The sequence below is a fragment of the Argiope bruennichi genome, chromosome 5 (assembly GCF_947563725.1).
Source record: "Argiope bruennichi chromosome 5, qqArgBrue1.1, whole genome shotgun sequence".
Classification (NCBI taxonomy): Eukaryota; Metazoa; Arthropoda; class Arachnida; order Araneae; family Araneidae; genus Argiope; species Argiope bruennichi.
Window position 1 is genome coordinate 52,373,177 of NC_079155.1, and position 23,469 is coordinate 52,396,645.

At 27.2% G+C, this 23,469-nt stretch overlaps 1 protein-coding gene across 2 annotated transcripts in view; it reads right to left on the minus strand.

Moving 5' to 3' along the window:
* LOC129968868 (leucine--tRNA ligase, cytoplasmic-like) overlaps positions 1–23,469 on the minus strand; it is a 59,247-nt gene that overhangs the window by 15,879 nt on the left and 19,899 nt on the right. For both annotated transcript variants that reach the window (XM_056083178.1, XM_056083177.1), the window contains 13 exons: positions 22,589–22,810; positions 20,755–20,835; positions 18,577–18,711; positions 14,082–14,243; positions 11,002–11,114; positions 10,830–10,893; positions 8,217–8,284; positions 6,147–6,372; positions 5,975–6,062; positions 4,642–4,772; positions 4,133–4,273; positions 3,842–3,919; positions 48–133 (listed from right to left, as the gene is read on the minus strand). In XM_056083178.1, coding sequence (XP_055939153.1) covers positions 48–133; positions 3,842–3,919; positions 4,133–4,273; positions 4,642–4,772; positions 5,975–6,062; positions 6,147–6,372; positions 8,217–8,284; positions 10,830–10,893; positions 11,002–11,114; positions 14,082–14,243; positions 18,577–18,711; positions 20,755–20,835; positions 22,589–22,801 — 1,586 coding nt within the window. In that variant the 5' untranslated portion in view covers positions 22,802–22,810. The remainder of the gene's footprint in view (positions 1–47; positions 134–3,841; positions 3,920–4,132; positions 4,274–4,641; positions 4,773–5,974; positions 6,063–6,146; positions 6,373–8,216; positions 8,285–10,829; positions 10,894–11,001; positions 11,115–14,081; positions 14,244–18,576; positions 18,712–20,754; positions 20,836–22,588; positions 22,811–23,469) is intronic.

Below are 23,469 nucleotides of genomic sequence, written 5' to 3' on the forward strand. Positions count from 1 at the left end.
AAGTAATAAATAACATTAAAAATGATTAACAAGAATTTAATACAAACCATTGATCACATAGAGCAACTACACATTCATCACCAGATCTTGATATAATTTTCTTTTCAGGTTCCATGTACAAAACAGCTTCATTCTGGAAAAGACGAGTTTTATAATTAATAGTAATGTTTTAGATGTATATGTGATGTAATAACAATAATATGCAATAGTAGTTTCTTTAGAAATTTGAAACTATTAGTATTTATAAGCTACAGCACCTCAGATGAAATGTATAATTCTAATGCAGATTATCAATTAATAACAATATTATTAAATTTATTATTTTGTTAACCTATGCCACATGAATTCTACACTTTTAAGTTTTGGTACCTGTTTAAATAAACCATAAATCTTGTTTACTCTCTTCAATCATGCTTCTCCTTCTATATCCATGGTTTGTATAATTTTATTGCATCTATAAAATTTATAATACAGTTACATACATTTAGTTTATGTAGATTCTTAATTTTATAAAAGATTTTCATTGAGCTTCTCTTAGTTTAGTTTTGCTTTGCCTTTCAATTATTTCAAATATAATAATTAGCAAGCACTAAAATATCTGCAATACCATATATTTTTTCTTTAAAAGTACCTTGTATTAGTTTCCTCTATTTTTATATGTTTATATATATTATGATTCATGTAGCCTAATTTTATTAATTTGTATTTTGTGGGAAATATAAAAATTATGTATGTATACCAAAAATTGCAATAAAAATTTTTTTTTTTAATTATTTGACACACATCTCTCCATTTAGCTTTAAATGCAGAAAAAAAAAATGGCTTCCAGACATTTAATACAATTAGATATTATCATTAAATTATTAAAAATATTATTTAAAACTAAAATTCAAATAAATTTTGATTTTTTTTTTGTCAAACTTCACCTTCATATAATAATTAAAGAATTTCATCATGGTTTGAAACACATACATAATTTATCTACCTAAATGCAGACGAACTGAAGAAGTATGAATTTGATACATTTCTTTTGCTGTTATTTTCTTCAATATATAGCATTATAGTACTCAAGGTATAACAAATACTGTAGATACCAAAAATTTGAACTGAATATTTTTTATATCATTTTAAAATTCCCTAAGTCTTTTTTTTTTCTTTTCCATGTGTTAGACTGCAATAATTCAAATATGCAAAAGAATGAAATTCAACTACGTCTGCTTGTGTGCATGTGAACACAATAATTCGAAAACAGAGATTAAAGACAAAATGTTCTCTTCATACTATGATTCTACAAGGGGTGTTAAAATGAAAAGGTACGAAACGTTGTAACAACATAACCGTTAACATATTTGCCTATGCCGCTAAGGGAGAACGTAGCGAAACATTTAATGATGCGATTACAGTCTCTAACATAGATCGAAGCATGCGCGGACGCCCGCATGTGAAGGAGAGAGCAGAGGCTCTTATGCAGAGCGCCGTCCAATTGACAGGCAGTGCAGTGAAGACAAGTTGACGTTCACATTGCAATATTCGACGACTGAGGACCAACGCGGCGTTATCCGATTTCTGTTACACCGGCCGCTATTCATCACCGGATGGTCACCGTATACGAGGAAGACTGTGTGTCGGACCAGTCAGGGAGAAAATGGCATGCAGGCCGTGAGAGTTTGGTTGATGATCCGAGACCAGGCCAGGCAAACACAGTCATCACGGCCGATCTCATCGACAAAGTGGACCACCTAGTGAGAAGTCATCGAAGTGTCACATTGCGAATAATGGATGTCAGCATTGGAATAGTGTGGACAATTGTTCACGACAAATTACGTTATCGGAAGGTGCGCGCGCAGTGGGTTCCGAAGTAGCTGACCGACTAGCACAAGGAACTGCGTTTAACATCTTTCGGTATCATGAAGACCCCGCTTTTCTGGAGCGGATCGTCACAGGTGATGAGAGTTGGTGCTATCACTACGAGCCAGACACAAAGCGGGATAGCATGCAGTGGAAGCATATGTCGTCACCTCCCACTAAAAAATTCAAAGCCGTGGCGTCAGCAGGCAAGGTGTTGCTCACCGTCTTTTTCGATGTCCAAGGTCGCTACTCGTTGAATTCCTCGAGCACAGAAGAACCATTAACACCGATGTGTACTGTGAGACACTCCGAAGACTACGCAGGTCCTTCAAGAACAAAAGACCGGGGCTACTCACGGAATGTGTGGTTCTGCTCTATGATAACGCGCGTCCACATATCTCCAAGGACACACACGCGGAACTGACTAAGTTCAAGTGGGTGCAGTTCGACTATCCGCCCTACAGCCAGGACATGTCGTCCTGCTCTTTTCATGTGTTTGGTCCTCTGAAAAAACATCTGAAAGGTAAGCGCTTCAACTCAGATGGCGAACTCAAGGACGCTGTGAAAGACTGGGGCTCGTTACGGCCGGAGGAATTCAGGGAGCAAGGGATTGTTAATCAATGGGATTGTTGTGCTGAGGCCTATGACGTATATTTTGAATAAAATCTTCATTTATACCCACAGTATCTACCTTTACCTTTCCTTTGTAAACACCTTGTATATCAATATCTAAATTTGTACCAAATCTATGAATGGAAAGAGGAACTTAATTTACACACAAAATTGATTTCTTTCAACATAAAATTATTATCCAAAATGGGATCATATTCACCAAAAGACGTTTTAAACGTGAAAGAAACTATTTTATACATTTTTAATTATTGTATTTATTTACTTTACACAAGTGTTGGAACATCCCCAGAAAAATTATTAAATATCTATGCATTAAAAAATTTAAATAAATTTTTGGAAAATGTAGAAAAAAACACACACACACACACACACACAACTCAACAATTAAACATTTCTAAAATTTTAATTTGTAGCAAAACTGATTTAAATAAACTTTACGTACCCGAAACCAGAAAACATTCAAAAGAAAAACTAAATAAATAAATTTACTAATAAAAATAGTGAAATTACATCATAGTCAAAAATCATTTTAGATGCTTTTAGGAATTTTTTTATTGATCATTATTTTATGTATATGAAAGTATTAACATGTCTAATCAATTTTTGACAACCGATACATTCCATTTTGGTTTGAGAGTACAAGAAAAAGTCAAGAGAAGTACATTCTCAATTCTTTTAATAATAGAAAGAAAGTTTCCTACATTTTAAATTTGAACATTCTTTATTAAAAAAGTAATGTTACTACAACTCTTTCACAAACAAGCGCCTAAATTTCCCAATATTATCTACACCGCTTCTTTTATTTAATAAAGCACTGTATTATACTCTATTTTTAAAATATCTTTCTGAAATAGCAAAGAAGAGCTGAATAAAGGTTTAAATTTGGAAAATATAGAGTTCATTGTATACTAAAAAAAACATTAATTTTTTTTTTATTAAAACATCAATTGTTTCAATAGCTGTTTTCAATATTGTGTAATAAATTATTTTTAAAATTTAAGGAATATTAATCACTAACGTACTCTGATGACTAATCTATTTCTTTGAAATACTAATTATATTTCATTATAGTTTAATTTTACTTGAAGTTAATATTATAACCACATAATATAGTAATATTCTAATATAGTAAACCAAATTATAATGTCAACTATTATGAAAGTCTCTTTGTTTGTATATCTACAGGCAATTAATTATACTAATAACATTTCTTAAAATGTAAATAGAGACAATTTTGATTCTGTTCTACTTCAGATACTGAAATATTAACTGCATAATACTGTCACTGTATCATTAACGCACACAAGCACATGAAAAAAAAAAAAAAAAACCTTCATATAAAATTTTTTTAAAGAAATACCTTGTTCAGCATGTCTTTCTGAATTGCTTTCTTGGCATCTTGTATTTTTTGTCCCTTGTAATTGCCAACTAATAAAACCTGAAATTAACAAGTAAAACGAGTCAGTATCATAATAACATACAACAATGCACTATTTTTTTTTTTTTTTAAATAACTGATGGTTGACATTGAATAGAAGAGGGGAGGAAAGGAACACAAATCATTTTAAGCTTTAAACTTTCAATATTTTATAATAAAACACAGTTCAGAGTGAAACAAAATGCATTATTGGAACCAGAAAGTTTTACTTACACCTTCATAAAAGCCTTTTAAATACACTTTATCCTTTGCAAGAGCAAGTTTTTCTCTGTCATTTTGACTTTGTATTTTCAATTCATCACAAACTGTAACAGCAGCTAAATCACCAAAACCAGGAATATTCAAGATTGGAATCTACATAATAAAAGTGACATATAATGGACATTTAATAATGTAAAGTGACCTGTTTGACCTTATGAAGCAAAAAAAAATTAGACACGTATAACATAGAATTGTAACTATAGAAATAAGTTCATATACTTACCAAGCGAAATTTTACAATAAGTAATTTTATTTCAAGGTAAAAGCTTTTAAAGAATAGTGTAAAAAAAAAAAAATCTTATAAAATGTTAAATTGTACAACATTTTAATTCTATAAGACAAAGAAGAAAATATATATGCTTTATATGCCAATAAAGCCAATGCTTGGCTCCTGATAATCAGAAACAATGGCAGCAATAACAATAATAAAACAGAAAAGCATTATTAAATATTATACATACAGGTTCATAATTCAAAACCATCTCATCAGTTATATTGAACTTTTTTCTCAAATCGGGCTTCTTCTTCAAATCTCTCAAAGCAGCATAATCATCTGGCGAGTCAGAAGGTACACTAGTAACAATTCCAGTGCCTAAAAATATTTTAAAATACATTTTTACAGGATGTAAAAAAATTTTCGTAAATTTTTCTTTATAGAAGAAATTAGTGTGTAAAAGTGTAATTTACATGTTTAGAATTGTTCAAGTGAGATGATTTTTGATGTACAAAAATTTATACAATAGAAGGCAATACAAAATTTAATTTTTGAAAATATGCAAATTGCATCATTTTAAAAGAAATGGGAATCAGCAATTTTTGAGCTTATTCAATTGCATACACAATTATGAGAAATTTAATTGCATATTTTTCTTATTTCAGAAAAAAGAAATTGAAAAATTAATGAAACATGCAAACTGCTTTCACATATGCCAGTTTCTTAACTTATAATGATTTTGTAAAATCCACCCAAATTCATGAAGCACCGACGACTGGCTTTTGAAAAACACAAAACAGCAGTCTTCCTGATTGTAATTAGTTATCAGAAGATCTGTTCAGACTTAATAATGGAGACAAAATATAATTTCAAAGTTAATTTTCACTTTTTTTTTTTTTTTTTTGAAAATTGACTATTATAATGCCATTTGAAATCATAGAGCACCCTTTTCAAAGGATTTATTTTTTTCTGTCTGCAAATCAAAATATTAGCTGCAAATTTTACTTATTTTTCAAAGACCAAACAAAAAAAATCAAGCACTCTTCAGTAGAGTAAAATATAATTCAAGGGCTTTCAAAATTTGTGGGAGTCTTAAAATCCCAATACATAACAGTACGATTAAAAAAGTAGATGTCTCAGTAATCTGTAATCTAGTTGTAGATTATCTTCACATTCTTATTCCTCTGAAAGATACTGAAACTTCACATTCTTATTTCTCAGATATAATGCACAGATAATAAACAGAAGCTTTCTTCCCAGAGATTTCAACAATGGAATAAAATTATGCAATTAAATAGGAAATGAAACATTAAAACTGTTTAGAATTTCACATAATTGAAACTATTCTTGCAAATTATGCAATCCTGGTCTTAACATTTGTAGATTATGAGCAATAAGAAATGTTCAAATATTTTTGATGGAATATATAAACAAGGTATTAAAGCATGAAAAAATTATGTATTTGAACAATTTAAAATTACCAATAATAAAACAATTAATCAATACACAAAATAATGAAACAATCAGTTTTTTAATTAGTAAAATATGCTCAAAATTTATTAAAATATCTTTAGAATTACCTTTGTCTTCCTTAATTGTAAGCATCGGCAATGTATAAACAGTTTTATATGATGTTAGAGGAGCTTGGAGAGGTATACCAAGGATATCCTTAAAAAAAATAATAATAACTCTGTTTATTACTGTAATATATTTTTAAAAAAGTATATCAAGGATATTCCAAGAAATACACACCTTGCCCTCTAATTCCATCAAAACAGACACTTTCCCATTTTCACTGGTAAAGCCTTGATAACTCATGTTACGTGCAGCTCGATGCGTACAAATGTAAATATCGCCATTGACTATTTGGAATGCTACATATTTCATATCAGGTCTTACCCAGCAATTAGTTTGACCATACATTGTTTCTGGTCTCAATGTAGCTGCCACAAGAAACACAGAGAAACCTGTGAAAGTACTGTAAGAGATAATTTTAAAAAATTATACATCTAATAATAAATATTTCTTTTGATTTGATAACATTTAAAACGAATATTTCTTCAAGTATAATATCAATGAAATTTGGGTGGCTAGTGTACAAGTGCTGTTATATAGCAGCAGTTTTTTTTATTATGTAAACCAATAATAAATTTTATTTCACATTTAATACTTAAGTATATCAACAACATAACATAATTTTGAAACAAACACTTTCAATCTTTAAATGAATCTCAAGAAAAAACAATTGGAGAGAAATAATTTCCCTATAATTTTTTTTTTTTTTTTTTTTTTTTTTGCTACTCAAATATTTATTTGGTTGCACATAAGAAAAATATCTATTCAGATTAACTGTATTTCTTTTAAACAACAAATTTTTCCATCACAAATGTGCAGCTATCATGCAAAGAATTTCAAAAAAAATTTCTTGCCATATTTTTATATTTAAAGATATTTCTTCTGAGATATGTGGTACCATTGAAGTTAGAAAACGAAATTTTTGTTATTTTCTCAATAAAGAAGGTTTTTTTTTTTTTTTTTTTTTTTTTTACAGAATAGCTTCAATTACTAATTAAATTTGAATTAATCCCTTCAATACAAATTTTTCTTTCATTGGTTTTTAGTTCCTATTGTTGATGAATTCAAGAGAAAGAATCAAAATTTAAACAGCCTTAATATTATTCTACAGTTTCTGCTTGGAATTACAATTCATAATTTAAGAAGCCTTGATTTTATATAAAACAAGACCAGCTTCAATGAACAAAATTACATAAAAAAGTGTATTTTCTTTTAAAAATACCACAATGTTTCTTTAGACAGGTGCGATAGAATAAATTACAATTCCTCACATTTTGGCAATCTCCCTTTAACTCTGCTTTTTAATGCTAAAAAATAAAATAATTTCAGAGAGGGTACATATAATTTCTTTGATTTTAATAGGTACTATAATTTTCAAGACTTACAAGCATGAATTTTTTCCCCTTCTTTTTTTTCCAAATAATTTAGTTGGTAATAAAGCAAGGATGAATGCAACTATGTTAAAGTAACTTTTAATAATACTAATAAATAGGGAATGATTATACTTATTTTTATTACACTGAAGCATCTTTTCTTGAATTGATAAGAAAATAATTTTAATCTTGCCATAAATTGCGATTGTATTGCTCAACCACAGCTGTGAGAATTTTTATAAATGTAAAAACAAATATAAGAAAAGGAACTGAAAAACTAATTTAAAGTATGCATTAAAATTAATTAAAATCATTATTATTTGAAATAAAAAATGCACTGCTCAAAATAAAAAAAAGCTTCCTCCTCCATCCCCAAAAATGCTTTACTATAACTGTGTAAATATCATATATGCAAAATAACAAAGTGTATCAAGAGTTACAGCATTTTCACAATTACATTTCATTGACTACCTATACAAAGTTATTTAAAAAAATAGTGGGAAAAAATATAAACAGCAAATTACTCAACTAAACATTTATTTAAATTCCAATATTCAATAAAATAAATATGAAGCAACTATAACAGCAAATAATACATAAAATTTGTTAGACAATATTCAGATAACTCAAAGATTTTAAGTAAACAGTAAACAAGCATCATAAAAGTATAAGAAATATATATTATTTTTTAAAGCCATTATGTTCAACTAATGAAATCACAACAACTTTTTGAAATCAGCAATTAAAAAAAAAATTTAGTAAATTTATTTTACCAACTAACTATAAAATTCTGTATACATTTAACAAGAGATTTCTGATTTAATCAGTATAAAGACTAAATCTTAAACACCAGAAAATTTAACAGAGAATATACCTTAGTTTCTGTGGAAGAGGTGGTAACACTCTAAGCTTTATTAAAGTATATTCTTGTGGTCCAACACCCTGCAATAAAGAATGAAAAAAATTAATATGTTTGTAAAAAACATTAAAGTGAAATAACATCAACAAAGGAAAAAGTATCATGCCTTTTTATAGCATTGTATTTCATAATCAGTTAATGGCAGAATTAACTCAATATTCATAAGCAGCATTTTGAATGAACAGAATTTTTTAAAAATTAAAAAAAAAAAAACTTTAATTTTTGTGATTATTTGAATAATAAACAAATGTTGTATTGCGAATAAATAATAAATGTCTGCATTTTAATAGTTAACAAGGCATCCTGAATTATATAATTGAGCATTTTCCATTTTCCCCCAAATCACATAAAGAGTTTTTATTTTATTACAGTAAAAAAAAAAAGTGTTTTCATTTTAAAATTTTTTAACCTTTAACACTTAAAGCCAAAATTTTAAAATAATCGCACACATCTGGGATCACTAGAAAATGACACAACATAAATCAGATATATAAGAAATAGAAGCTTTTAGATAAATGAATTATTTGTAAGTTAAGTAGAAATGATGTCGTGAAGTTCTACAGATTATTTAAAAAGTAACTAAATAAACTAAAATAAAATAACATTAATTTAAAAAAAACACTTGAAAAAATACATAAAATTTGAGATTGAAAAAAACTATTTAAATTTAGTTCTTATCTCATATTTCTTCAATAAAGAGTATGAAGACAGTGTGGGAATTTAAAAAAATAAGAAATAGATTGTATATTATTACAATAAATACTCAAAATTATGACCACTAACAATAATATATGTTTGGTAGTGTCAAAGGAGTATTTGTGATGAGTTTCAAAGATGCTAGACATTTTGTGCATGTTTGCAGCCAGAATGGATTGTTGAGCAATGAGACCCACAACTGAATCAACTGGGATATTGCAAATTATGGTTTTCAGCAGAACTATAAGAAGAAATTGATGTATGATAAATCTGACAAAAAATTCAGCCCACCATGTCCAATCTATTAACCCACAATACTGGCATCTACATTATTATAGACAATCATTTTGAAATGGGCAGACACATTCTTATGATAAAATCACATTTGATTACAAACAACATGTTGCAGCAATTTGGTAGAATTTCTTCCAGAGAAATACTATAATAAGAGCCACTGAATTGTGATTATAGAAGATATGAACCTGAAGAAATTGTTCACAATACCAGTCCAAACATACACTAAGAATGGTTTTTTAGAATGTACATGTATATGTAGATTTTCTGTTGGCTACACATGAGTATTGTGCACGTAGAAAACACTTTCCTGAGGTTTATATATGACAGCAATAAATTGAAAAAAGGCAGATTGCCGTAAGAAACATTAGACAGAATTCTACATATAAAAAATAATTACTTGCAAGCAAAGCTTGGAGTTTCTGCATATGGAATTGATGTAAACATTTAAGAACACAATTTAAAACTCTCCAAACTGTGGTTAACTCACATAAACCTGATGTAAAATAGCTACTGTATAAACATGGGATGTTTAATCCATAATCATTCCAGATGGTTTCTACCATGATTGGAGGACATATAGTTCTTCCAATTTTTATGTCAGAATGGATCCTTTTCACAAATTTCACATTAGATGAATGTTTGTTTTTTCTCGTTTATTAAAATTTTTCACCAGTGTTGAAAACACAATTGCAGATGACATTTTCCTGTAGATGCATCCAATCATGGATGACCAAGCTAACTACTACACGCTACTCCCAGCATTGCAAGCCAATTACAGCTACCTAGCACCTTTGTGTTACTCTTACTAGTGATCACGATTTTGAGCATTGATTATAAACACTGCTACAAAGAATTTGCAATAATGTGGTAAATAAACATTTTTTTTCTCTTCATGTTTCATTTATGTATTCATGCTGCAAACTGTCACTTCTGACCATATATTCCTATACAAAAAAATTGTTTTAACAAAAACTGAATCCTCCTCAAAATTTGGCCCAAGACAGTACCATCACCCTGTGTAACACATGAAAATTAACACAGAAATCAAATCAATTCCTTACCTTGACTATATACAGAACAATGTATTTTTAATTACTTCTCAAAAATATTTAAGATAAGTAGTCATCAAATTTCATATAACTATTAAATTGCAGAATTTATTTTATAAAGTTCCTAACATTTCTTTTTTTAAAGACAAGTAATGGCACATACACATATTGAAAGCAAAAACTGCAAATAATTTTGCAAAAAATCATAATAAAGTGAAGATTTCATTTTTATCAGATTAAAAATAACCAATCAATTGTACCATAAAGAAGATTTGGAATGACATATTTGTACATCAAACGCATTTAATGTTAATAAATAAATTTCTTTTACCAAATCTGTTACAGTACAACAGAATTAATACTTTCTGAAAACCGTATATGAAATAATGCTGCTAGCAGTTCTAAGAATTGAATAATTTGCTACAATGATAAAATTATTAACTAATCATAAAAAATAATAAACATCAAAATTACATACTGATTGTAATATACAAAATATTACAATCTTTTAAAATTAGTTAATTACCTCTCCAGAACTACGATCATGATCCATACAAGGCTGGTTGTCTTTCGGTGAAAATATGGTGTACCTAACAAAAATAAGAATATAAAATAAATAAATATTTAAAGCATATTTTTTTGGAAATGCATTGTTAGATATATTTCAAATGTTACAATTATAATTCTCAATAGCACACCTTTTTCCAAATTGGATCTTTCCTCTTTCTTTCAGTCTGAGAAATTGCCACCGAACAAAAGAATCGTAATATGGATTCCGATCTGTAGTGATAAATGTGCGACGCCAATCTACCTGCACAGATAAAATGAATACAAAAATTAAAATAAGTATTTAGTCCCATGTTTAGCTTAACAAACCTAAATTTATTTTTATGTCAAAAAATATTGAAAAGAGCAAAATATTTTTTTAAATATAAATATGAATCAAGAAATTTCTCACAAATTGAAATCTTGATAAAATATGATCTATTTTTCTTTGATTATGTTTTTCTAATGGTGGTTTTGTTTTATCATTACGGATGAAGAATAATGCTACTATATAAAATCCTCAAAAAAGAATGCAAATGCTTTAAGTTATAAAATTTTAATATTAAAAAAGTATGCAATAATAAGGGCATTAAAGGCTGAGAGGCTACTTATTTAAAGAAGTAAAGAGTTCTGTAACAATTAAATACTAAATTTGAAATACAAGGGAGCCTAATTCTATAGGGGAAGCAGCTATTGTAATTTTTAATTTTCACCAGCTTCTCAACATCTAATAAAGAGATCACTGACACTTTTAAATTCTGTGCCATACAAATAATAATAATGTATGCCCTCATAAAAAAGCATTTTTTTAATTAAAAAGTTAATGCATCATAAATGGAGTGTTTACAATCAAATAATAAAAAATACTAAACTTTTGCAATTAAGTTCATCAATGTAAACTTTTACATTACATTAGAGTAATAATACATGAAATTTATTACTGAAGATAATTAACATGATGATTGACCCCATATCCTTTTAACAAATTTTAAAATATGAGGATCTACTATAATTCACATATTATGACTTTCTAGTTTTTCTTTGGCAAAAGTACAAATATTGGACATGAAAAGACAAAATTCGTACTTTATTAAAGACACCTGCTCATTTAACAATAAAATAGAAATATAGAATGCTCAAAAAATTTTGATGGATGTGTTGTATATTTAAATCGCCACAATTTGCATTTTATGATTTTTTTTCATTTTTCTTTAAGGCGAGGATCAAATATTTAAATTGAGCTACACTAAACTTGCATTTTGTTAAGGGTGGCGTCTTCTATACTCAGTAAACTTCATTATTACCAATTTAGCACTTTCAAGAGAAACAGCCACGAACAAAGATATTACAGTACCTGAAATTGTGGTGCTTGCAGATAATTTTAATGATTATATATAAAATATGGCAATTTTTATTGCCAGAATCATTTCTTTTTCAATTATTATAAATAAGGCACAAAAAAAAATTGATAAACAATAATAACTAATATAAATATCTTGTTTTCATTTCATAAACAAAACAAGAGAAGCAACTGACATCAAGAATAAAAATCTGAAATGTTTTTAATGATAAGAACATATGTCCTAAATAACAATGATCAATTCTTTATTTTTAGAAATTCATACAGAAATGAATCCCAGCTTTAAAAAAAAAAAAAAAAATCAATCTTAGCTTTCCTCATGCATATTGCTTTTGAAAATAAAGGAAAAAGTTATGGGGCCTCATTTGTAACTACAAACTCATGTTCTCCCTTTTTACCTCCCCTTTTTTTGTTATATGCACATAGTCCCCCCCCCCTCTTATCCTCTACTGCCTCTCATTTTACATCTCATAAAATAATTTGCAGAATGTTGAAATCACCTATAGATGATCATGTTTCAATTTTTAAATTCTCTGAATGAATGCTTATTTAAATTATATTCTCCAAAAATATAAAAGTATGGATGCAAAATTCTAAAACTACTTTTAATGTGGTAACAATATAAATAATTTTTCATTGGAAACAAATAAAAAGATTTTTCTTTTGTTTGAAATTTACATCAGTCTTAATTAAAATTAAACTAGGGTGGAACATTATTGGACCTCATAATTACTAATCACAATTGGATCATACAAAAGACACATGCATTGGCACCTCATTTCCAAAATTTTCACAATATGTATATGGAAGATCGTTTGAAAATAAATTTTTTGAGTTCATTGGTATTTAATAGTCAACAAAACTGTCACCAGGTTAATTTGATTTGAGTTTCATATTATTACCAAATAAATACTATTCTGAATTTAGATTTAGTTAGATAAAATGTGTATTTTGAAGTTACAAAAGAACTATTTTGCCAATCTGAACCCTTGGGAAATGAGAAAAACAATTACCGAGCTGATACTTCTACCTCAAATATCCACATAATGTAAAAAATCTTTTCAAATCTTTTCCTTTATGAAACAGAAAAGAACATAAAAATTATGCATCCTTATAATTTATATTTAAAACTTAATACCTTAATTTAAGAAATACAAATATTACTAATTTGCAAGGCTTAATATACTAACTGTCCAGTATTATATATATATATATATAAACATAATTTTTTAAGCAGAGGCCAAAAAGAGAAAAGACACTATTAATTTTTAAACTTTGCTTTATTCCATCTTGGGAGGCATGATTTATGTACAACAGGCGTGGGCAAACTGCTGTCCATTCATCAGCAATACAAGAGCGGAAGAGCATAAAAGAGGAGGAAAATATTTTTCATGAGTTATTTATACTATGAGATTCTAATAGGGATTTCTTTACACATGTTTGATTTAGGTATCTTTTAAAAAGAATTTGCTTAGCTTGACAATTTCTTATCCTTCACTCGGAGCATGGGAACTGTTGATTTAAGCATTTTTACAGAGCTCCTGTTAAATTAATTAAATAAAGAAAGTGGAATGAGATCAAGAAATAAGAGAATAATTAGAATGGATTTAATATGAGCTGAATTAAGATAAAAATTAAGATTTAAATTAGATTTTAGAGATATCATTACATATATATATTATAAAAAAACCAACACCAAAAAAATTACTGTGAATCAGAAGGGAAGGGGGGATTGTTTAGAGGTGCAAAAAAAATAAAATAAGAAAAAAGTCAACAATAAAATAATTGCATACACTAAATTCTTGAAAATCCATTATGCCTTCTAAAATATGAATTATAAATTTGATCAACAAATTCTTGATATAATCTTACTTTTACACCCATTGACTTAAGATCTTGAATAGCGAGAGGAGGGAAATATTCCAACCAATACTCTGTATCTGCAAATTTCTGAATCTCATCATCTTCTAGACCCAATGATTGCATTATCTGCCATTGATAAGTAGCTGCTCCAGTTTTCGCTGTTAACTTACTCTACAAATATAGTATACATAAGAAAATATAAACATAACATAAAATTTACAGTATCACATTGGAAGTAGAAGGAAAAACAAAAATATATTACTTACAGCTCTAAATCACTGAAAAAAGAATTATATGATTTTAAAAATTTACTTTTATGTAATTAAGTGAAGATTATAAATATTTCATTATGATTATAATAATTCATTTCGTATTAATTTTCATAAATAAATGAATGCAAATTAATATGTTAAGTGCATTTAATTAAGATATTTTTAAAGCATAATAAAATAAAAGAACCTAGGTTATCATTAAATAACTCTGTGACAGTCTTTAATATTTAAAACACCATAATGTACTATCAGCTTTACATTTTTTTTTTCATTGTCTGCAATTTTAAAAACTAACATATCAGCTATGTAGATATTTGATCCTCACAATTTTTCCTGGTAGCTAAATATTCACAAGCAACATTCTCTACCTCTATTTAGGAGGACTAATTAAGATTCACATTTTTTCAAAATTGTCTTTAAAAAAATTATAGAATTCAGAAACAAGACTCAAATCTAGGAAAGAAAGAATTAGAAATTATATAAATATTTAAATATTGATATTATTTCAAAACTATATTAAAATTTTGATCATCCACTCCCACTCCTAAATTCCATAAAGGTATGTGTGTCATCATTTTCAAACAGCAATTTTGCAAACTGTTTTTATGGATCACTGAACATTTTTGTTCAATGATCCATGACCCAGTACTCCAGTATTGCAACTCAATTTATATTATATAAAAGCTCACTTCATATTTTTATCTTTTTCACTTCAGTCATTTTCATCTTTAAATACAGTAATGGCTAAAATTGTGGAGATCTTAAAAAAAAAAAAAAAAGGAAAGCACAAAACAGCAGTTTTATTAAGATAAATACTATAAGGTTACACAATAACCAAGAACTTCATAAAATAATTTTTAGAAAGGATATTTATAGTTATAAAGGAGAAAGATAAAATATAGAAATAATGATAAACTTTTATTCAAATAGCTGTTTCTAATAAGCAGTATCTTCGGATCCTTCTCCAATCTTTGAAGTTTTTTTAACATCTATTGAATGAACTCTTTTGGAATTAGGAGATAATGGCCTTTGTTTCAATCAATTGTTTGTTTCAATCAGCCCCATTTCAATCAATCAATCAATCAACAGAAACAATGACATATACTAAAATTCTTACTAATGACAATTAATAATTAATTGAGCAACTTTTGGCCTCATTATGACCTTGGTTATTGTGAGACACCCTAATTAAATTATTGCTTCAATTACTTGGATTTTAAGACGCCTGGTGGCGTAGTGGTAGCACCTCACGCTCCCTATGCACAGGAATGAGGTTTGATCCTCGAGCTGGGCAAGGTCGAGTCAGCCTTTCATACCTCCCATGGGTCGATAAACTGAGAACCAAGCACACTTGGGAAATAAATACTGGGGGTTCCGCATGAGACTGACTGCCTAACTGGGACATATACTTTGTACCTCAGGGCCCTTGGTCAAGAAAGCAGATTGGGCCCTGTAGGCCTTGGCGTATAGCATGACAGGCTATAGGTCAACGGTTCCTTGGCTGTTGTGCCACTGAGTTTAGTTTACTTGGATTTTAATGTTAGGGTTACTTCTGTGTAACAAGTGTTTTTACCCTGTTCCATAAATTTTTGTTTGGGTTCAAATCTGAGGTATTCCCAGGTCATTATAGCAATGAAAATGATTGCTAGAAACCAGTGTTTACATAAAATGGCAACACGGAGCTGAATCCTGCTGAAATATAAATAAGAAAAGATCATGTAGAAAAGATTTCATTTATATAGTATGAATTTATATTTCTATTAATTACACAAATTCTATCCATGATCCATCATATTCATTCCATCATAACACTAACTATAGGTGTAAAGCAATCAATCAGATTAGGAATCTTCTTTTATTATTCTTTTTAAGATCATCAATAATCAATAGTAAGATTTTGATCTCATCACAATGAATCACATTGTTCTATTATAATGCAGTTCAGCTAACATGGTCTTCTGCACAGTTTAATCTTTTTTTATTCTTGTTTTGGATTAAAAATGGCTTTCGTTCTAACATTTAGTTCATATTCTTTCAATGTAATTCAAATGCCCTCACACTCAGTTCCTACTGTATTGTGACATTTCACTTTGCATGTATCCAGATGACTTTTCTCTCTCTCATGCAGACACTATCTTTTAATAATTCTATCCTCACTTGATCTAATGTATCTTTTCCTGTTTGGCTTTTTTAGTGATTGAGCTTCTTCGTGTTTGTTCAAAAATTTAGAAACAATGCTTACAGTTAGAATTCTAGATTTTGTTCTAATTTCATTATAATTAAGCAATAATAAAACTTTCTAGCAAGTTTTAGGAGAAGTCAACTCTTTGTACTATTTCTTTCTTTCTTTTTTTAATGTTTTAATAATTCACAAAATGGAAGAACATACACATGCATAAAAAAAAAACAAGATTAACTTGCTAACAATCATAAAAATTACGAAAAACTGACCAGCTATAAGTCATAGTGTTTATAGCAGAATTTCAGTGATAACAAGATGCCATCCTTTTTGGTATCTAAATATTCATGTTCATTGGCTATATTCTAATGAAGAAAAGCTATGTTTTATCAATTTATGTTTTTATCAATTAATCAACTATTTTTATCAATTAACCAAATATTTACAAAACACATTTATTTCAAAAGGTTTCCACTACTTTGGCAACTGCTATATATATTTAATGTAACAGATATTTTATGAGTTTTTTTAAAGTCAATTAGCCTAAATTATTTGCTTTTACTCAGATTAATTTAGTAATAGAAATAATCAGATATTTGTCTGTAGTGACTCCATTATTTTTTCATAAAAAAAAAACTTTAAAATATGTAAACTATTTTGTGAAACAAAACATAAAAATCTGCATTCACCTAGCAAACATAGAAACAATTGCTCTATTTTACAAAAGGACTAATTGCTCTTTTAATCTGTCACCAAAAACCAATGCTAAAATCCATCAGAATTACAAACAGATATTCAATAGGGTAAGTTTTCATAACAGCAGATTGCATGAAAAAACATATTTATGCCAGTTCTTGTTAAAGAAAATAATATTTTTCATTTAAAAATATTTTTAGGCAGCTTCAAGAATATTTATTATAATCCCTTAAGAATACAAAAATACTACCATAGAAAAAAATTCATTAGTGTGTTTTTATTTTTCATTATTTTTTTTTAATTTTAAAAAAAACTTTTTAAATGACATATATTAAAAAAGAAACAGTATCGCAAAATTTTTAACGTGACCATTTTATGATAATCTTTTATTTTTATTCACTTCAACACACAAAATGAATTTTTCAATACTAATATATTTGCCAACCATAATTATTTAACAAATGATTTCAAAAATTTCCTAAACCCACTCAAAAAAATACTGTAAACAAAAAACAAACAAAAAAAAATATCATAAGAACTTGAATGAATAATATTTAAGCCAGATAAAGTATATAGTATTTGACAAATGAACCAGTAGCATAAGAACAAGACTGAAAAGTATTGACTAATATTTTTTCATAAAAATTAGATATGCAAAAGAAAAAAAGAAAAGAAAAAACTCTACTTTGTCTACAATTACATAAACTGGCCTTCAATCATTTCTAGTTAATAATGCACAGGTAAAATTCTTTTTGCTTCAATCTGTTTTTTTAGAGAGATTGTGAATCTTAATTTCTGATATTAAAGTAATTTATTTAATATACCACTAAGATTTTATTTGACTAATAAACAAAAACAAAAAGAAAGAAAAGAGAATTGAACTACAATTCATAAGCCATTTATAAACATGTTTGCATTAGATTTTTGAAAAAAAAGTGATTGACCTTAAAAAATTAATTTCATCAAACCCTGAACAATAAATGTAAACTGAAATTAAACATATATCATTTAATGATTTTATTGATAAGAATCCATTAAAGGGGAGAAGAGAATGCACAATGAAAGATTTAGGACTTACAAATTCACAAAACTTGTAAGAACCATAGAGATCTTTTTTTTTAAAAAAAGTATTTTCTATGATAATTCATTCAAATGGTACATCTGGATGAGCAACAACGAGTATTTAGTAGATATGAATGCAACAAAATTTCACTCATTTTTTTAAACACACATATACCAAAATATCTCTGTTAATTATTTAAATAGAAAAATAATTCCTTTAATATATTCTTTGTTAATTAAATACACAGTGTTCTATACACAGGTAAACAAAAGAGATTACAGTGAAATTAAATACCTTTTTTCCTTTAGCTTTATCAGTTGGCAGTTTGATTTCATTCTCATCTGAAACTTCATTTTGGACATTCTCTGAGGGAAATTTAGGAGGACAACCATATGTTTCCATTTCCCATTTTAACTTGTCTGCACAAGCCTACCAAACAATTAGAAAACAGTTTTAACATATACTGTCATAAAATATTGGTTTTCAGCAAAAGTTTATGAAATTACATGCAAATTTAATTTCCCCAATTTTACTCTCACTTTTTATGAATAAAATGGTTTTTGAAGAAAAATAAAATGCAATTTTTGATGCATAATTAAATTGAATTTTCTACAATAATTATTAGAAAACTATATTTATTTAATAAATATTCATATTAATATTTACAAATCAGACAATCAATATAATGTCACTAATTTAATATCCATGCTTCTGCTAATTTAATATCCAGGTATATGAAAACCATTTTACCTACTTCTAATGTAAAACAGTAGCATATCATCAACTTTATTAAAAGGATTTTTTGATAATGCAACAATAACAGATTATCATCCTATTGAACTGTATGATTTATCTATTACAAACTCTATTAAAGTGTGTATAGTTAGAAAGAGAAAATCGAATAAGTTGCACAATAGATAATATAGAATGTAATATGTGTGTGTGTGTGATGACATCTCAAAATCGAAATTAAATTCTATAATTTTTTTATCTTAATTTGGCCTATATTAACTTCATTCAACAATGTTCTCTTATTTCCTGATCTAATTCCACCCTTTTTTCATTTAATTCATGCTACATGAGCTCTAAAATTGCTGAAATTGACATGTTCCCACACTCTGAGTGAAAGAATTAAAATCTGTCAACCTAAACAAATTCTTTCAAAAGATATCTATTTCACCCTTACCGAAATCGACACATGTAAAGAAATCCCTATCAGAATCTCATAGTATATAATCATGGTATAAATACTTTGTATGCTCTTTTCACTCTTGTGGATTGAGGTACATTGTCGATTCTTACTTCTATATAAATTATGCCTCCCGGAATGCATAAAAGTGAAGTTTAAAAATTAAAAGTATCTCCTTTCTCTTCAGCCACAAAACTGCACAAAATTGTATTATGTTTTACATATAATATATTGTTATGAATTTAGGGCTCTTTCAATTTGCTAGTTGATGAAGAAATGCAATCAACAGGACTCAGTAACAAACGACTTTTATTAAACACGAAGGATATGACGAACACATGTAATCTACACTTGTCTTCCATTTTACTGATAACTTTTTTTCTTTGTTTTATAAATATTAGAATACACCAAGAAAGAATTTACAATAAATAGAAGGTTTTTATTTTAAATCTAAAATTTTCTAATTAATTGACAAGTTTATAAAATCGCTAACACGAAAAAAATTGTAGAAGACAATCCATAAAAGTTAAACTCAAGCCAAGACATTCATTGCAAAGCTTGGACATTGATGATAATTTTAAAAAGACTGGTCTATAAACAATTTTCTATATACTTTAATAAAAAAATAATGAAGAAAGGATTGCAAAAGAGAATTTAATTGCCTTTAACTGAGAACTAAGATTTTTATTTTTTCCCATTTTACAATGAAGGTCAAACTTATTTAAAATATTTTTCATTTAACAGCAAATAATAAATTTCACTCAAAGAAATTAAATTTTGTATACGATATAGTTTACTTCAATAAAAAATACTATAAGAAAGAATAAGTGAATTATTTTTACAGATTTGGGAGACTACAATTGACTAAGAAGTTTGAAATGGGGAGACAGTGATAAAGTCTTTTCAACCCTTTAAATATTGTATTTTATATATGGTATACGTTGAACAGTATTTCTCATTTTAGAAATGTGTCAATTTATTGTTTTTACAAATCTATAAAATACTTGGAATTTTTATGGATTCAATACAAATTTAGTATCAAATTTTTAGTATCTATGAATAACTTAAATTTAGCTCATAAATATAAAAATGTCCTAAAACAGAAACAATAATTAGGTTGTTAATATTTTTTAAATAGAAGCAGGCTTTTAGTAGAGCTAATAGCATGCAAGGTTGAAGCTTTTATTATGTGCTAATTATCTTAACTATTTGGAGAAATATAAAATAGTAATGTAAATTATTTCAATAATTATAGAAAATAAAGGGAAAATCCATAAATTTACCTTAATTGGCATACCAGTGGCATGAAGTCCAAAAGGAAAAAGACACTTTTTGCCTTTCAGTCTTTGATATCCAACAGAAAACTAAATTATTTTCAAAAATATAATGAAAAAATTAGAACATTAAACAAATAACAAACAGAACATTAAAATCTAACAAAAATGAGCATATATATGCATACATTTTTAAGAAGGTATATAATTTCTTGTAACCGGTATTTTTGAGAATTTAAATTTGATTTCAAAGTTAATGCTTATATGATTTAAAAGAATAAAAGAAAGAAAAGTCATTTTAAAAAATCAATTTTTAATATATATATATATAACTTATTTAATGCCAGTACCTAACATCTAAAATTGAATTTCATGATTAAAAGAAGTTAGTTTTTAGCAAAATCTAAAAACAGACTTTTTGCTTGATGATGATGAAATAATCAAATATATACTGAGAAAGAAAAGGAAAAGAAAATGACGATGATGAGATCAAGCAGAACAAAACATTAATAATGCAAGGAAGTAGGTATACAAAAGACTACAGATTTTACTTGCTTTGAAAAGCAATGTTTATCTAAGTCATTGCATGATGTAATGAAGTTTAATTATATACACATTTATTGAATACTTTGGCAAATATTCTGCATGCCATCAAATGAACATTTGATAATCTGTCCCTTTAATCCATAGTAATTTTTAAATGTTGTTTAATTTTTTAATAGAAAAAATACCTTTCTGTTTCAGCAAAGTTCCACTGTTATAAATTATATGAGGCCTTATGGTAAAAGATCATATATAGAATAAATTTATTACTTTTGTATTTAGAAATAAAATTAATTTACTTAAAAGTACTGACATTAGAAAGTTGTGGTATGACACAATTAAGAAATAAGGTTTGCCATTCTGATATCACAGATTATAGAATGTGTATGACAAGAAATTCATATAGGTGAAAGACTAGCTATGCTATTATTTTTATGCACATTACTGAAAAGATTTATCTGTAAATTATAAAAATATATTATTGCATGTATGAAAATTTCTCTACTTAGAATTTTAGAAGTGTTTAACCTTGCTTGCTTTTTTTTTTTTTTTTTTTTTTAATTACATGCAGTTATACCATCAAGAACAGACTTTCATCGAATCCAGTTTCAAGGTAATGAAGGGATTACCAGATTCAAGGTAATTTACTCAATAATAAACTTTTCTTATACAATAATTAATTTAAAGAAAAAAAAATCTTCTATTGAAACCTATTTCTCAGAGGAAACGCATTACCATATATAATACAATAGATTTTAAGTTTCATTATCAATATGACAACTAAAGCAAATATGGCTGATTATACACTTGCAATACTCTTATTTTATGGCATCTACTGGTAATGGACAGATCTTAGATAACTGTATTAAAATAGATTTAAACTTAATTTTCTTTTGCAATTTTTTTTTGTTCTAAAATAAGTCATATAACTCAAAATATTGTTATTTCCTATGCTGGTACTACTTACTGCTAAATCTTTAAGTTCAACACAAGTTCAAGGAAAAAAAATATGTTGTTCGTGAATTGAATTTTTTTTTATTGCAGACACCATCTAATCTATCATTTTTTTTAAAAAAATAATAAACTAAGAATGAGAAATATACCTGCAATAAAAATAAATAAACAATGGAATAAATGATTTCATATTTACAATATAAAATCATTTTAAATATGAGTAATGCATAATAATCATTAAAAGTTTGAAATAAGTTTTTTTTTTAATTCTGATGTTTAAAAACAAATTTTCAGCAAAATTAATTTATTAAAAGAAATATAATTATTACAAAACTAAGTAACTTACCTCACATTTTGACAAAGAAAATGTATGGCCTAGATGAAGTCGGCCATTCATATAAGGATAGGGGAAAGTTGTAAAATATTTTTCAATCCCATTATCATTAGATATGGGTGCATCTTCTTCAAAGACGTTTTGCTTTTCCCAATCAGCTTGAACTGTTTTTTCAATTTCTAAAAGAGTGTTAACTTTAAATGTGCCTTTTCGTTCCTTAGCCATAATTACAATCTAAAAAAAAAAAAAAAAAGAAAGAAAGAAAGGAGGTGGAATAATATGTTATTACTCATTTAAAACAAATTTTCAACAAATGGCTTCATGCAACTTAACAAGTTTTCAATCAATTTTAATTCACTAATAATTGACTATAATTCTGTTAATGTGCATTGTGTAACATATGAGAAGAAAAGGTAAATTTTTAAATTACCATATCAAATTCAATTTGTCTAATTTTTACAGAATAATTATTAGTTCATATTATTTCCTGAAAGAGGAGAGAACACCAATTAAGCTTTCTCAATGCAAAGTAAATCTGATAGAAAAATTTCCAGTTTTAACTAATGCTATATACTTTTTAGATAAAAATATGCATTTTTTCAAAATGAATATTCTCACTTAAAAAAAATTAATTAATTTTAAAATTAAAGGCATCATGCTGAATTGATCACATATAATGAAACAATTCCTAAGTGGGCACACAGTTTGTAACATTTCAAAGATCTGATATGAGTAATATAAGATTTAATGTTCTTTTAACTTTTATGCATATTCCTGAATTTATCATAAAATTACAATCATTAAATAGAATAAAATCAATTTAATTATCATGAATCAAATTATAATTTTCAAAATTCAATTAGAAATAACAATTCATATAAAATTATTACTTT